A 17,336-nucleotide genomic window follows, 5' to 3' on the forward strand; every position below is an offset into this window, starting at 1 on the left:
GTTTATTCTGGGATGTCTGGAGCCTATAAGGCCTTTGTGGTGCTATGGTAGCTTACCATGAGGTGCATGTAGTCGAAGTGACATTGGATGAGTGCTCCTGCTAGAGTCCTCAAAGTATTACTGACCAGAGAGGAGATCCTGTACAAAAATATTGTTCTTTGGTTGACGTTTTTGATTACTTTTGTTGCCATTTAATTACTTTTGTTGCCATTTGTGAGTGTTTGTTCAGTAGGGGTGAAAACAATAAAGACGATGGAGCTTGCACAAAAAAACAAATTTCACCCACGTATTTACACCTGTAAACCTGTGATGTGACAAAGTTGATTCTGATTCTTGTTCTGGTTCACTGAGTTTAGGTAGCAATTAACATATTGTTCATAGCAGAGATAATTAGCTTGTTCATTTAATTCTGTGATGTTCATCAATGTCTTGCAGCAGTCTGGGACTCATATTTATTACCAATAATATCAATGACAATATCTTAAAAAGGGGGGGGGGGCAAGATTGTGTCATGGGGGGGTGGACAGTATGATTAGAATCCTCTATACCACAGAGTTGCATATTAAAGGAACTCAGCCAAGCAGCTACAGATAATGTGGCAGTTATCTGTAAATAGCAGGTGGGCTGGGCTCACAGATCAACAAATTGTCAACCGCCAACACTATTAATCTACTGTCACCAGTTGATGGTTGACAATTTGTTGCAGTATGGGTATGGCCAGAGCCTTCTGGGTATGTTATAGGCCTACAGCGCACACACATCATCCTATAAACATATTATGATCACTGAATAAAAACGATACTCCGCTTAAGCCAAAAACAATTAAACTATCTGACAGTTGTAAACAGCAAAACAAACAATGCAACTAATAATGTAAAATTTCATGTAAGTGTCACAGCTTGCTTAAGTGTTACCCAGTGGTGGAAAAAGTACTCAATTTTTGTACTTACGGCAATACAGCAGTGTAGAAGCACTCTGTTACAAGTAGAAACTTACTTTAACTACAAAAGTATTGGCATCAAAATATATTCTGTGTGGAGTTGTTTGCATGTTCTCCCCGTGTCTCCTAGGGTATAGGTACCCTCGCCAAAAGGTCAGGTGAAAAGAAGTTGCTTGCTAGCTCTCATGCATTGAAGGAGGCATGAGCTCGGCTCTATAGGCTCTCCTTAGGCTGGCAGAGGGAGTGTAGCGTTTTAAGCATTGTCATCCGTTTATGAGCATGCTATTATGCATGTAATGAAATAGGACAGTTATCCTATGTTGTTCCTATTTTATTACACATAGGATGCCAAATATATTTATTTCTGTCCAGCTAGCTTACATAATATTGAATATAATTTGTATAGTTTCATCATAATGTTTGCTAGTCTGCAGAAAAATAAATACAACTTATTTAGAAAATCATTGATTTGGTTAACTTTCATTTGAGGTGACATCATAAAGGTTTTCTGTGATTGTAAAGACTTGGTCCTGAGCTCAGTAAGGACAATTTCCAATACTGTAGGCTAACTTAAATGATGTCTATATTATGATAATTCTTTGGATCTTTTATGGGGAGGACTGCAGGGACAAAGTGCTAAATTATGTTTCTTTATGTAGACTTTCATTCCAGACAGCGTAAATATTGCAATGAATTTATTAGATTAACAGATTGGGCATTACACATGGAGGACATGCACTGATCAACATTTTAGACTCCGATGGCCATTTGAGATACCGTAGTGTGCATGGATACAAACACTCACATACATCACATTGAGCATGACAAAGGTATTATCTTTGTTAGAAGTAGCATATTTAGTAATTACATCTACTAAAGCTATCAGAAGTGTTTTTGTCAACTAAACCTTTGCAAAGCAAACATTGTCACAGTATTGTCAAATCACTATAGCTGTAATGAAGAAAACATATTAAAAGGAATAATGAGGGACCAACCCAATCTACACAACTACTGTAACAGTCCTTTGTGTATTTTACTTACAACTTTCCATATGAGCCCATTTCTGAACGCCATATTGGATTTTAGATACCACCAGCAAATCAGCTTGCCACGCAAGCATTTTAGGGATGAATTAACTGTCCTACTTTTTGCTATGCTCATTTCATACAGAAGAAATATCACAGAAAGAATCAAGCATTGTGACATTTGAAAATTGAAATGCAACAAATAAAAATATGCAAGTAGAATAAAAAAAATCTTCCATTACAAATCAGTTACCATCGTGGAATGACCATTTAAATGGATGTTTTCACTTCATATAAACTTCAACTAAAACATTGTGAGGTGATGCACTGTACAACAGTGTCAGCATATGTAGAACCCATTTCACAATTATTAAACCAATAAAGATATATACCAGCACTTTCTAAAAACAAAAAGCATGTCTCTCTGACACTTACAAAAATTGGACGTTTTACTGGCCGAAAGCCCAAACGGACTACAGTACTACTGTACTTAACATGGCTTATTATCTATTCATAAAGTGAATGGTTAGAATCATCATGTAACATTGTTACCAGAAATCCAAATTTGTAAAACCACTAAACAAAACATTAAGCAAATCAATTTGGTATGTGTTTGGCAATTCACCATGTACAAGGATCCCTTAACAGTAAGCCTTTTCATTTAAACAATGACTTACAAGACTGTTCTTTTGAAAATCATGCTTAAATTACACTTACTAGAACACCCGTATATCAATTTTAACAGAGATCAAAGCATGACTTAAACAATATCAAATATTACAACACAACAAGCAAGCTAGATTAGCATAGAATTCCCTATTTCCCTGTAACAGAAGATGATTTCCAGATAAAAAAACAATTTCTGTCAAGATGACAAACAAATAATTTAGATTATTGTAAGATAAAAGGGGTTTGAGTAATTTGAGCACCTTGTTGCATTGTATAAATCTGCAAGACAAATAAAATAATCAGAATGAAAAGTGTAATGTATGTATGTATAATGCAAGACAGACTCATTACAAGGGCAAATCAGGGGGTGGGGTGTGCGTGTGTGTGTGTGTGTGTGACAGTACAGTAGGCTAAATATTTCATATATAGGGTTTATGAGTGCAGGCATGAAATGAAGTTAGGTTGCATTTACTCTACGACAACAAAAGAAAAGGTATGTGTATATGAATTGACAAAGATTCATTACGAGATACATTGTCCTCTACAGCAGGGCCTTGTGTATAAAGTCCTAAGACAAGGTGTCAGGCTCAGTGGTAAGATCCTATCCTGAGTGACAATATGAACTGAATATGAACATAAAATCCAGTAAAACTTTATACAAAAGGGCCAAAGTATGCATACAGTACTGTGAAAAACAAATTTCTCCCATAGTAAAATCTGAGCAAAACAAACATTTTTAAAGGAGCAGCAGTACATGCAGATATTCTGGTCCTGTAGAAAGTAAAGGCCTGATTATACTTGCCACGACTGCGTATCCGCGAGGGTCCGCAGACAGTGGACTTGTACATAGTGTACACTCACGGCTACGCAGAAAGTATAATTTGGCCTTAAGGCACCAGAGGTTTTCCAAAAAATTCACTTGTATACAATATATAAAAAGAACAAAAATCTTCAAGTGTAATAAAGGCAGTCAATGTGAGTGCATACAACAGATATCGGAGTAATATGGAGTCACTTTATTTAGGCTTGAGCATTGGTCATCTTCTGCAGTAAAGGGATCTGTTGAAAACAAAAGAAGATTCAAATGAAGCAGATGTGCATTTTATTACGGGGCCAGGCTTCCAGCATGGACCCGTATTGTTATTCGCATTATTCCATTTCTTCTTCTTCTTCTGCCGTTTTTGCCAGTTCTGGCTGAACCGTGCATACGCTTTTTATGAAACTCGGCCATATGATAGATGGTCATGAAAAACGATCAAAAAATAAATCTCACAATCTTTCGTCAAAAGGTGGCGCTATAGCACTCAGTTGAAAATGCCAACTTTGAACAGGTACAACTCATGCCCTGTTTTACCTACAGCCATAAAACTTCAATACACACATGCGTCTCCTCATGATGAACAACTTTCACACTCTGACTTTTGACCTCTGACCCTTAGATCTCCCACCATTTCGAATTATATGAAAAACAGTTAAAACCTATCTCCTCCTGGGATTTTTGAGTAATCTGCACGAAACTTTTTACACATGAACTTTGGACCTATACCAAAAAACGTTTGCAAAATATCTTCCATAAGTGAAAAAATGAAGCTTTAATGAGCCAATGAATATTGCAGTTTTATGACAATTATTCATCTGCCCCTAACACATACATGCAGACTTACCATTCTTTGAAACTTTGCAGAAATGTAAAGGGCCATTCCAAATATCACTGAAACCAATCTTACTCCAATTGGTCAAACGGGGGCGCTATAGCAATTTTTTGAAAATTGAAACTTTAAACAGGCAAAAGTCATGCCTCGTTTGGCCGACAGCCATTAGACCTGCTTACACATGTGCCTTGACTAATGAGGAACACATCTATCACGTTAACCAGTAAGCACCGCCCTTATATTGTCCGCAATCTTGAGCAGTTTGAAAAACACTTAAACCCAGGATTTTTCAGCTATTTGCGTGAAACTGTATCATCTGTGTGATCTCCTTTCACAGGTTCTTGTCTGTTGGTGGCTTCTCGCTTAAATGTGTGCCCCACAACCTGAAGGTCACCAGTTCAAGCCTCACTTGGTGCAGACTTCATCTAAGTTGCATTTCACACAACATGACTATCAATGAATACATCTGCAATTGTTAAAGATAACATGAAATACTTAATTGAGTGTTTTTTACATACTTCATTGTGAAAATAGCTGATCTACAATCTCACAACTTTTCAGATAGCAATGAGAGTATGTTTTTTCAATGTATAACATACTTCATTGTGAAAATAGCCGATGTACAATCTGACAACTTTTAATGGTTTGTGAGCTTGTAGATCGGCTACTTTCACTAGTTTTGGTTCTGAGGAGATGTACAATTTCTTCATTGGTAAATGGTTTGTGAACGAGTGATCTTTGTGTTAGTGAAACAGGGGCTTGGGTCATGACAGAAGGCAAGAGTTTGTGATCCTCAACAGACAACATCAGCCTAGACAAAGCTATAGCACTATAGGTAGTGTTGCAGCTACCTAAGAGTGCCTCATGATCGCAAGGTTTCCGGTTCAAGCCCCTCTCTCTCTCTCTCTCTCTCTCTCTCTCTCTCTCTCTCTCTCTCTCTCTCTCTCTCTCTCTCTCTCTCTCTCTCTCTCTCTCTCTCTCTCTCTCTCTCTCTCTCTCTCTCTCTCTCTCTCTCTCTCTCTCTCTCTCTCTCTCTCTCTCTCTCTCTCTCTCTCTCTCTCTCTCTCTCTCTCTCTCTCTCTCTCTCTCTCTCTCTCTCTCTCTCTCTCTCTCTCTCTCTCTCTCTCTCTCTCTCTCTCTCTCTCTCTCCCCCTAGAGAGCCAGAGGCTCTCGTTGACCCAGGTACGATTCCAGGTCAGCAAATGTGTCGACGAAATGAAATTTGTCCCTGAGCAAGACTCTTAACCCCTAATTGCTCACAGGCCCTCATTGGAAACAAGACCGCAAGGACTTTCATGAACTGACCTGTTAAAGGAATTATCATTTCTCTTTCTCTCTCCTGGCCCCGTATTATCGCTGCTTGCAGCTATATTACAACTTATATTTGTGTCGGTTTCCAAATTTGATTTAATTATTCATATTTGATATATATATATATAGTGGTGGTTAATTTAAAACCAAACCAACTGTAAATCTCGGGAGGATTTGAACAGAAAGCGCTGCAATACACAGCATTACGAAAAAGTTTATAAAAACAAGATCAAATGTAATATCTGTGCGATGCGAAATATCCAACGGTCCATTACAAGTTCACTGCGAGGTTGTGACGTTGTGTTGACAAGCGTGCATGAGAAACTACGGTGAAACTGCTAATCACAAACGGATGGATACATGAATACACAGCCCCGTCCCATAAAAACGTATCACTTGCATTGAACAGTTCTATGAGGAAACTGTACAAGACCTCCGCAAAAGCTTAATCAACTGTTTTTGAATAACAACATATCAATAAACATCTGATTATTTTAGAAGAAGAATATGAAGACGTGAAAATTATATGTAAATATGTAACTACCAGTTGTTATAAATCTGGTATCACAAGTACAATGAAGGATTCTGTATAACCAGGACCGATAAAAGTAAAATATGCATCAGTACTGGCCAATCATTTGAAAAATAATAAATAAAGCAACTACTGTTGGTTCACATATGATTACCTTTGTTATATCCACTCCAGTGAGAGCATTGATAGATACAGGAAGTTCAGCCAAGAGGCGGTTTATCTCCCCTGTTCCACGGCCGCCGTCCCCACTCAGGATGACAATCTCACTGGTCTTGGATAGTGGTGCTGCCACCTTGGCAGCAATCTGTGAAGATATGGAACAGTAACATTGTTTAAAGGTAGTGTTAAGTGATTGTTTTCTTTTTTTGTGTGGAGTTAAAGCTCTATATTCAGGTAGTAGTCAGTGTTGGTTCAATAAGAGGGATTTCCCAGTCTCTCCAGCTCTTTATTAAATGTCAATTTCATCCAATCATGAGAGATTATCCATTTATCAGCTTCAATTTTATAGTGCTCCGGTTTAAATTTTGTGTCTGTATCATCCTTTCCAATTTCACGTGTTTATGCTGTATCCTTTGATTTCACACTCCTGATTGGATAAAGTTGGTATCCCGACCAGAAAATGCATTTTCTGTTTAATAAAGAACTGGATAGACAGGGAGACCCCTTTTACCGAATTAACACACTATAGCAATGATTGCTATCCAAATATTGAGCTATTTAACTTATTTTAACAAACAATATCATTTACTGCACCTTTAAGGATTATACCGGAAATATTAAAAGTCTCTTTATCACATGGCAGAAGTATGTCATAAACAGTCTCATGACAAGTGAATCACTCACAATGTAGCAATCCTGGTATCCATAAATCTAAAGGTCATGTAAAATTCCATGACATCATATTGCATTCCCTATATCATATCTTCGACATACATTTTTCCCATAACTGTTGTTTGAATTATAAACCTTACTAACCAGATTACAGAAGGTCAAATAGATCTGCAAACTCAATAGCATCATTCCACAAACACCGTGTGTTACCTTTGGCAGGGCCTCAAGGACCAGGGCAGTCTGGGCCGCCGGTCCGTACTGCTGGTAGGCATCAGCCTTCAGCCTCATCGTCTCAGCCTCCGCCTTGCCGATTGCCTCGATGGAGCCTGCCTGTGCACCACCGATTTTTCTGATCTTCTCTGCTTCGGCCTGGGCTATCAGAACCTTCTGCAACCTGAGAGAAGAAAACAGACACTGCCATCATTGGTAGCCAATTCCCCTCTTCCATTGTTTTTTGCAGAATGGTATGGAAATGTTACTGAGGCACTAAATGGTAGACAAAATTGTAATTGTTTATTTTTGCAAGAAACCCCTAGATTTTATTACTGTAAGCCAACTATACTTCAATCTATGTTGTCTTTATTACAGCTGGGGCGACTGCAATGCGGTGCCACAAGCATTTAGAATCTAGCATCGAAAAGCATCTTAAATATACAGTAGAATAAACTACAAATTGAAAGATTTCACATCAGCAGTATGGTCAACACATGATCAATGCAAATGGAAATGGTGTGTCTATGGATGGGAACACACTCACTTATGCCCCTCGGCCATCTGCTTTATTTTGTAGGCCTCTGCCTCAGCGGGCCTCTTAACAGTGGCGATCAGCTCCTTTTCGGTACGGTCAATCTCCTTCTCCTCAATGGTGATCTGCTTCTTTCTCTGCACCACCTCGATCTCAATCTCCTCAAGTCGGATTCTCTGCTGCTCCTTGGCTGCCTGTAACTCGTAGGCCAGCTGGGCCTCTGCTTTCTGAGAGAGAAAGACAGATGACAGACACAGATGAACAGACGGACGGACAGACAGACAGACAGGCAGACACCCACATACACACAATGTCAATAGCTGAGTCAACATCATCGTTTTAAAAAGCCAAACATAACTGTGTTTAAGCGATGCCATTGGGTCACAGGGAGTGCTTGAAAGGCAATTTCAAAGCTCAAGCACTGACCTTGGTGTTGACTTCTTGGTTGAAAGAAGCTTTCTGCAAATCCAGCTCCCGTTTCGAGTCAGCCATTTTGGTATCTGCCTGAAACTTCATATCCATCATCTCCTTCTTACACTCTGCCTCCTAAAATTGTGCAGAGAAAATAAGTCATAAGTACTAATATACTTATTATATATGCTCCCATACATATAATGTTGCATAATGGTTGTGGTAAGATGCAAAGAAGCTTTAATTTTTGTGGCGAGCACTTTATGGAAGCCATTCATCATCAATAACCAAGCCGGGGCCTACTTACCCGTATCCCAGCATCTCTCTCAGCCTCGGCCACACCGATGTCTGCATCCCTCTGAACAGCTGCAGTCTGAGTCTTCCCAAGCGAGCTCAGGTAATCCACCTTATCATATACATCCTGGAATAGACATGTATAAGTATTAACATCCATCCACACACAAAATATCAATTTATGAGTTCTTATTTTGAGCAATCTTTGCTTTATTTAGATCTGGAATTGAACCATCGATGTTGCCGTTATGTGGTTGACGCACCATCCGGTCAATTACCAGCGCACACCAACATGAGGTTTCATTACTCGAAGATACATTTCTCAACATATTCTTAAGATGATCTCAAAGAATACACACTAAATCATTGAGACAAAATGAAAACAACAGACCACGTTTCGTTGAGGCCTGTGCTAACAAGCTAACTACAGTATACCATAGAGGTATGGTCACTCCAATTATGCTTCAGGTAGTTGTTATCAAGACTCGCTAGCTACTAGGACAACTGCCAATTTCTTGGCATCTGGATTTTAAATCAGTAATACTGGATGACTGTAATAGAGGCATTATCTGTAATTACTGGAATCAAAATAGTGATGTGTTGTTGCTTTTCACAGCCAGGTTGACCTACCATACTTTAAAGATTAGTTTTAGTTTATTAGTTTAGTTTAGTTGTTTGTGTAGAGACAGCAAACCGAGGCCAGAGAAAGGGGACACATGCAAGACATGACGAGAATCAGACTGCGCCAACTGGCTTTGCCACCAGGCACCCTATTTTGACCTACCTTAATGGTGAAGCTGAGAATCTCGATGCCCATCCTGCCCACATCGGGTGAGGCCACCTCCCTTACCAGCTTTGCAAACTGGTCCCTGTCCTGGTAGATCTGTTCCACTGTCAGGGTGCCTGTATTTATGGAGCATATTTAAACACCTATTGGTGATGATTAAACACATCCCCACCCCATAACATTTTACTCCATGTGAAGTGGGCTGTATTTAAAAATCAGAAGGGAAAAATTAGTGAAGCCAAAGCCAAATCACTGGAGCTATAATCATCATTATTAAAATTACATGACCAGTCAGAAAGTCAAGATAAAATGTTCACACCTAGAATGGAGCGCAGGTGTCCTTCCAAGGTTTGCAAGACCACGGCTTTAATTTCCACCACCGTTTTACCCATAAACTGCTCACAAGCCATTGCCAGCAAGTCAAGGTCCGTCATGACTTTCACCTGAATAAAAAATACAGAGAGCTCTGCTCAGTGAAAACAGAACAAGACAGGGTCTATAACATCAATGCTTTCAGGGGAGACAGGAGTTGACACTAACAGTTGCCCAAGTGCCTGGGGCAAGTAAAAAAAACTATTCAGGCAAGTGAAGTTTGCTTTCTGGTTGCCCGAACGGGCAAGTGGCTTTGAAGGGTTTTTCTTTTTGGAGTGTTTTAGGGACTGGGAAGCATCCTCACAGCTCTGTTCAGAGCACTCTCAAATATTCCTTGTCTTATCTCTCCTTGTAACATGAGCAAGCGAACAAGAAAGTGATGAATCACCGTGAGCAATGGCAAACTGAGCAGCGATGCATTTCACCCCTCAAATATGTGTTTGATGTGTCTATAGGTGAGCGACTCTCTATGGCTCGTGGACTGACCCTGCCAAGTGCACGCTTGTGTGCTGTAGCTTGGTGCAATGGAGATAATCTGAGTTGTTATTCAATTGATTGTTTCAGGCTCTCAATGTAACAAGTGCCGCTACATACAGTTTAGCACGATTCAGCGTCAGACAACATTTAATAAAACAACACACTGATATGTTGTTTTTTTCCACCTACTTTGCCTACCGAGTACCGAAATCACTGGTGATGGTAACCTATTGATTTTTGTTGTGCTATAAAACTGCCTAGTCTAGTGTAATGACTAACATGACTAAAACCAATTTCACTTCCCCAAATGTAACTTGTCACAAGCCTAACATACAGATTTGATTGGGCAAGCGTTGTGTGATGTAGTGCTCTGATCAGCGTTACTAGATTTTTAGGCCGCAAAGTTTTCCTTGGGAAAATAAGTAATTTAATCAATCATTAAATATTTACAAAGTGCATGGGTTCTGCATTTATGTCTAAGCTAGTTTAAATGTGCTTTTTCCCCCTAATTTAAAATACTATTAGATAACTACTATTAGATGTCCTTATAACAATAACATGACTAGAGTGCTATATTATATTAATCTGGTAATAGTCCATGTGATGTGAAAGTGCAAGTAGGTTGTAGGAGACTGGGATGTACAAACATTGTAGCAGCAGCTAATTTGTAATCTTGTGATTACAAATGTGATCTTTCTTCCCCCACCTGCACATGATGCTTATGTTTCAAATTACATGTACACACCTGCACATGATGCTAACGTTCTAAATTTCACATATATATCTGATTTCATGTCATCTGTAGATTAACTTTTACCTGAGCCACTCCTGTGACAGTAATGGCCACCCCCTCTGCTGTCTCCACGTCCTCACATCTGGGCTGCAGAGTCATGATCTCTAGGGTAATCCTGTAAAGTGAGGTGAAGACAATAAAATACATTTACATGTACATTTCAGGCATTTTGTTCCAGAAGTGCAACTGTGTAGAAAACCAAGCAAGTTCTACATTGCCAAGGCACCAACTTTACAAACAACTAGTAGTAATGAATATACAACCATGGTACTCAGAATAAAGGAGACATTTAAAATAAAAGTCAAATAGCTAGTTTCTTACATATTTGTCTTAATAGTATGTAACAACATTGTTACATCACAACCTGTGTGTTGATACTGTTAGTAACAACCAAGACGGAAATAGCAAGACCCACCATCTCCGGCTTACTTTCCGTATCTGTGTGAAGTGGGCAGACACCTTTTTAGGAGACAGGAAGCAGGTTGGAGTCTATTCATTTCAATGTGATAGTGAACGTGAACACAGCTTCTGAACCATTCTTTAGCTCATACATGGGCAACTGGCGGCCCGGGGGCCACATGCGGCCCCCACCTTCACTTAATGTGGTCCGCAGGTTAATATCGGATATGCTGATATATTATTGATTTCAGCTGTTACAATTCCAAACATGCAAACATGACCCGCTTTAATTACTTCAGGCTATATTAGTAGTAGCTTAATGACTAATATTAAAATACTGTTGTCTTTTTTATGTCCAATGTATTTGTGTAGCAAATGCGAAGTACAGCATTAATTTACGAAAAAAAGTTTAAATACGGAGATAAGAGGTGTCTGCTCGACAGTATATGCAATGTGGCCCTCTGGAGTGAGTGTGGAAATATAGTGGCCCTCTCCATCACCAAAGTTGCCCACCGCTGCTTTAGCTCCATGTTCACTGAACTAAATATTGGACCAGATCGTCACAAGCCACATAATATTCCGAACATTTTGAAACTAAATTGGCTTTTTTTCAGAGAGACAAATCAGGAGAAAATCAACTTTATTATCGACATTTCTCTGTCCCAGCAATACACTCTCACAGGATCTAGCACCAGTCAACATTGGACGTTCGCGAGATTTGTCGTCAGACCACTTAGGAGACCATTTGTAGGATTTGTGTACCATGTTGCCTCTAGGGGCTCCAATTGGGATGGTGTATCTTCCTAAATTAACAATCTTTGGTAACAATATAACCGAGGAGTCACATGGGGTTATTTACTAATGCTGTACTTTCCAGTTGCAGTGAGGTCATTTTTTCACGAAGCTAGGCTCAAAAGATGTCAGTCCATGCATCCAAATGTTGTGTGCATTCATACTCCCAGGAGGATTCATCATAGCTGTTTGAGGGCCAATCGCAAGGTGATGAACCCTAAAGAACTGCATGGCCTCCAGTGGTTACAAGCGGGGCTTTAGTATTAGGATATTTGATACTTCTGTTGTTGCAAACATTAACATTTTTTTACATGTTGATGAACTATGAAGAGCTACAGCAAATCATTAACTCAAAGACTGCACTCATAACAAAGCACTCTTGGTTGTAACTAGGGGAAAGTGCCTTGCTTGTCAATCAACAATTAGAGATGTGCACACAGCCTAACTGGAAAAGGAGGCCTTTCTTGGGACTCAAGGTTACAATATATGGACTATATATTACACTTTACAATGTTTCCACTGGAAACATTCTGAACCCATTCAATCCGGGAACGCATCTACAAATGTCTTCTAAATCCTAAAAGTTTTCTGAAAATCGTATGTTGCTATAACATCAGTGGTTCTCAAACATTTTCATGTCAAGGACCCCCAAAATTGTATTTGGTCGCGGACCCCCATCTCAAAATATGTTGTTCCAGGGACCCCCAGAATCAAAGATTTGAGTTACCAATGTTTGGACAAATGTTCATGATTTTTCAAAAATAGCAGATATACAAGCTCATAGCGTGGCACAAAGTGCCGCGCTATGAGCTTGTAAATCTGCTATTTTTCAATAGCCAAAGTATAAAATAATGGTTAAAGTGCTTAAAATCTAAAATGACAGATGCTTTCCCGGTCTTAATGGGTTAAGACAACAAAAGTCACGGAGCTAAAAGCTGCGAGAACCGCTTTCCTTCTGATGGCCTTTGATTACAGTTGATTACAGAGTGGTTGCCCGCTCTGGGATTTCAAGATAACAGAAACTCATTTGATAAGAGCCCATCCATCGCTGCTGTGCTTTCAGAAACCTCCAGACTATTTTCCAAATGAGTTGGAATGGAACGCCTCATCTGTCATGCGAGAGTAATCCACTTACACTTGCTGGGGGAAAATCAAGGAACTTCTCAAAACAGCACAACATTCAAGTAACGTATGCAGGGTAGGTACCCTCACAAAAAAACATGCAGTAATCTTGGTCTCTATACTGCCTCCCCCTGGTCAGCCGGGGCGCCTGATGGAGGGGAAAGGAACTGGTTGGAATAACGTGTTCCTTCCATGCGCTACGTCCTACCGGGGAAACTCCCCCCTGTCAGGTGATAAGAAGCGGCCTGCTCACTCCTCATGCATTGAAGGCACAAGCTCAGTTCTGGGCTCTCCCCAGGCTGGCAGAGGGAGAGTAGTGCCCAGGATTACAAGTTTAGGCAATTGGCACTGGGTGAAAAAATGAGTTACAAAAATCGTGGGATAAAAAAAAGGGAGAAAAACCTCAGACTTATGCAGTCTGAGAGGTCATCCCTGGTTAACTGCTCTGAGGACGGCATTTGGTTTAAAACGAGTATCCTGCAAGTTAAACACATTAACGTATGAAACGGAGTGCCTCTTCTTATTTCCATGAAAATACACTTGGCTTGCCCCATTTGAGTCATGATTGTTTACATTAGAACCAGCCACTTGCTAGTTCTTTTTCTACATATATGACTGAAATCTACTATTCGAATGATTCACCAGAGGTTGACATTAAGTTAAATAGGTAAACCTTTATTTATCCCACGAGGCAAATTCAGTTGTCATAGCAGCACCGCTGGAGGTATGACACAGGACAGATATAGAGAGTTGAGATATACAGCTAAGCTTCAAGAGTAAAACATAATAATAATATATATGTATTTTTTAATTAAGTAGAAAATGAAATGCTAAATACCATACGGATTTCTGTCCAGACGGTCTGGCCATCTGCACTTGGACCGACCAGGATATGCATAATGTATGAACTATTAATAGAATTATATACACATGTAGGCCAGTGCTCTTTCAAGATCACTGGCCCAATCATTGTAACTATATTGGCCAGGAACATTACTTTTGATTTGGAAAATAGCAGTTGAGAATTTACCCTCGTAATGAAGAAAATGAACTAATCTAATGCAAAAGTAATTTATTTAAAAAAACTGAATTCTATGTTGGAATTGGAACATATCCTTTTTTGGCTTGCTAAAACTTATTTGGCTGACTTTTAACATCGGGTTTGATTTCACAAAATGACAATGACAAAATACCAGTAGGCCTATCTTAGGAAAAGTCTGTGAAATCGTGTGTTACACTTTTTTTATTTTTAAGGCAATATATTAACCGGCCCAAGCGGACAAGCAAAATGCTGAGTCAGCTGGCAGGGAGTATTTCAATAGAGCGTCTGGGCCAGCGGGCCAATTATAATATTCAGCCACGTATGTTAGTGTATTATGTAAGTCCTGTATGTCCCTACACTTTGTCGTAGTTCTACATTCATTGCTTAGTGGTGGGTTGTTGTCACTGCAAACTTAACAGTAATATGTTTGTGTCTAGTAGTGAGTCTGTAGCATCATCACCTTTTAACGTTTGAGAGGAGGCACCATGCCCAGGCATATCCTCCCACCACGTAGGTCTTGTTATCGTGCCCGCAACAGCCACCTGTTGGAAGAGAATGAAGTATTAATATTTGACCTAGCTATAACATACCCTAGCATACCTTGCTTGCTCTAGGATCCTTGATTGAACAGAAACAATAGCAATAGACTCCCAAGTCTGTTTCTAAATGCTTCACATAACTAGAGACAATCTCTTCTGTTGTTAAAACTGGGTGGAAACATTGTGGCGTTGACATGTCTGGTTTCCAAAGTAGGTTTGTTGGCAGCTGTTCTTGACACCATTCTAGTAGCAACTATCTTCCATTATTAAGTCCTCAGACAATTGGCAGGCCCAGATATCGTGTGGCATCGCAAGACTAGGGTAGCCAAAACTGCAGTTGTGAAAACATAAATTGTTAACGCATCTAGAATTGCTCATGTAGGAATATCAACTTGAATGGGTTTAATTTGTGTGTAAAAGTGCTGGTTCAATTACCCAGTCTGTCACAATAATATCCTTCATCACAGTCACAGAGGGTATACAAGAATCTACACAAGATTTATCCATTGCATTGTGTGTTAGCCCGTGAATTATGCTCAGTTTTCATTCAGAGGAAAAACATGTTGTTGTTGAACAGGTTCCACAAACTAGCAGGGCAAAGGTACAGTGAGTACAACCACAAAGAGCCAGCAAAACATAAACCAGCGGTGGAAGAAGTACTCACATGTTTTTACTTAAGTAAAAGTATCAATACTACAATGTAGGAATACTCTGTTAAGTAAAATCTGGTATTCAAAATGTACTTGAGTAAAAAGTACAAAAGTATTGGCATCAAAATGTATACTTAAAGCACCAAAAGTAAAAGTACTCCTGCATAATGTCCCGTTTTAAAATTTAAAAATGCATTAAAATATTTTTAAAATAGCTGATCTACAAGCTCACAACGCCAATGCGAAGCATTGTGAGCTTGTAGATCAGCTATTCAAATAGCCAGAGTATATTAGGGCTGAAGTGTGTATGTTTTGTAAATGTAAATAACAATCTACAAAATCTACAAGGTAACTCGTAAAAGTACATTATTTTTGCCTGAGATGTAGTGGAGTAGAAGTAAAAGTATAGAAAATTGGAAATACTACAGTAAAGTAAAAAAAAAAAAAACTCAACATTTTAATTAAGTACAGTACTTGAGTAAATGTACTTAGTTACTTTACACCACTGACATAAACTACCCCCGCCCCACATCCTCACCAGGAGAGCCATGTTTTTTAGGCTTCAGTGAAATTCCAAAAATGTAGAAAAAAAACACTTGAACATTAGGAATAAATTGTGAATAGTTTATATCACATTAATGTATCATTTAGTTAGAGGTAACTTTTGTCTTGAGGAGGGTGTCAAACAGTCCCAACACAGGCCTTGAGTTCCTTCCTTGACAGTAGGGTAGTAATTTGAGCTCCATCTTCACGGTTGTGTTTGTACAACAAACCAAACCACCTGGCTAACGTGTGTATGGTGTGTTTGCTAACGTTACTACAGTACGCTGTTGACTGAGAGTGCAGCAGATTCATTGAAGGATTGTCTTAATTGTTTTTTTTTGCAGTAGAATTTCATTTAACACCAATGGCTGGCTAGTGGCTACAGGTGTAATGTATAGAGATGTACAACATATCCTATCCTTAGATCTCTCGTCCAGAGCGTTAGCGAGTTCTCGCTAACGCTCTGTTAGGAGCGGGTGCTATTCCCATCATGGACTGAAAATGTATTTAAAAAATAAATAAATAAAGGAAATGATTTAGCTACTCATCAAACAAAGGCTGTTTTGTGTTGTTGAAAGACTATTCTCTACGGTGGGAAACGTCGGAAGACCCCACCTTCTCTGTATAATACACTTTTTTTGGGAAGAAAATAAAATATGATCGCCAGACGGAAATTATTTTATTTACTCACCTGCGCCCTCTACACTTCTGGTGAATGGTAATTAATATCGTCCAGATCTGTAGAGGGCGCAGTGGAGTAATAAATAACATAATTTCCATCTGGCGGACATATTTGATTTTCTGCCCCAAAAAAGTGCATTATACAGAGAAGGTCCTGAGAGGCTTCCCACCCTGGAGAATAGACTTTCAACAAAACAAAACTGCCTTTGTTTCGGTGAATAGCAAAATAGTTTTGTTTATTTTTTACTAAAGTGGGAGACCTTGCACAGCAGTGGAATTTTCCGTCCATGGGAGGAGCACCGCTCGCTCTGGACCAGAGCTAACAGGCTAGCTAGTATAGCAGCGTTAGCATGACAGACACGAAGAGGGAACGCCTACCTGAGACAACCAGGGCTTCATTCGGTCCCACTGTAAGGCAGCTCCCCATCTTGACTTACGATATTATATATCCACGAGAAAAAAGGAATGTCAATGTTTATCTATTAAAACGACGTAAAATAATGTGCTGTCCGTTCTTTGGCGTCTTCAAAACGATTTAAATCCCTCTTAATCCGTCCCTCTCACACACACACACGACTCATAGACTGACGTTACGTTTCTAAGTTCATGAGGACGTCCTGCCAATCTGCAGTATACGCCCCGCCCATACGTCTACTGGCAGTGACGTCACGTTTGCCAAGAGGCATCTACTGTTTTCTGTTAGTAAATCCCCCTGGCTCTGATGATGTT

General features: G+C 39.4%; 1 protein-coding gene across 1 annotated transcript; it reads right to left on the reverse strand.

Moving 5' to 3' along the window:
- Nucleotides 1–2,701: 2,701 nt before the first annotated feature.
- On the reverse strand, nt 2,702–17,207 carry LOC311050881 (flotillin-2-like). The gene is made up of 11 exons (XM_084065088.1): nt 16,986–17,207; nt 14,655–14,736; nt 10,864–10,954; nt 9,517–9,640; nt 9,195–9,313; nt 8,424–8,537; nt 8,132–8,251; nt 7,718–7,932; nt 7,171–7,354; nt 6,284–6,433; nt 2,702–3,693 (listed from the first exon to the last, which is right to left on the reverse strand). The coding sequence occupies exons 1-11, from the start codon at nt 17,032–17,034 to the stop codon at nt 3,655–3,657; spliced, it is 1,287 nt and encodes a 428-aa protein (XP_083921214.1). The 5' UTR covers nt 17,035–17,207; the 3' UTR covers nt 2,702–3,654.
- Between the last annotated feature and the right edge of the window lie 129 nt (nt 17,208–17,336).

Source organism: Gymnoscopelus microlampas (assembly GCF_963454915.1).
Source record: "Gymnoscopelus microlampas genome assembly, chromosome: 8".
NCBI lineage: Eukaryota > Metazoa > Chordata > Actinopteri > Myctophiformes > Myctophidae > Gymnoscopelus > Gymnoscopelus microlampas.

Coding starts and splice junctions, on each gene's coding strand:
- LOC311050881 (XM_084065088.1), bottom strand. CDS start 17,034: ATGGGGAGCTGCCTTACAGTGGGACCGAATGAAGCCCTGGTTGTCTCA. Junction 8,252..8,423: donor AGAGAGATGCTGGGATACGG/GTAAGTAGGCCC, acceptor GCACAATTTTAG/GAGGCAGAGTGTAAGAAGGA. Junction 7,933..8,131: donor ACCAAGAAGTCAACACCAAG/GTCAGTGCTTGA, acceptor TTTCTCTCTCAG/AAAGCAGAGGCCCAGCTGGC.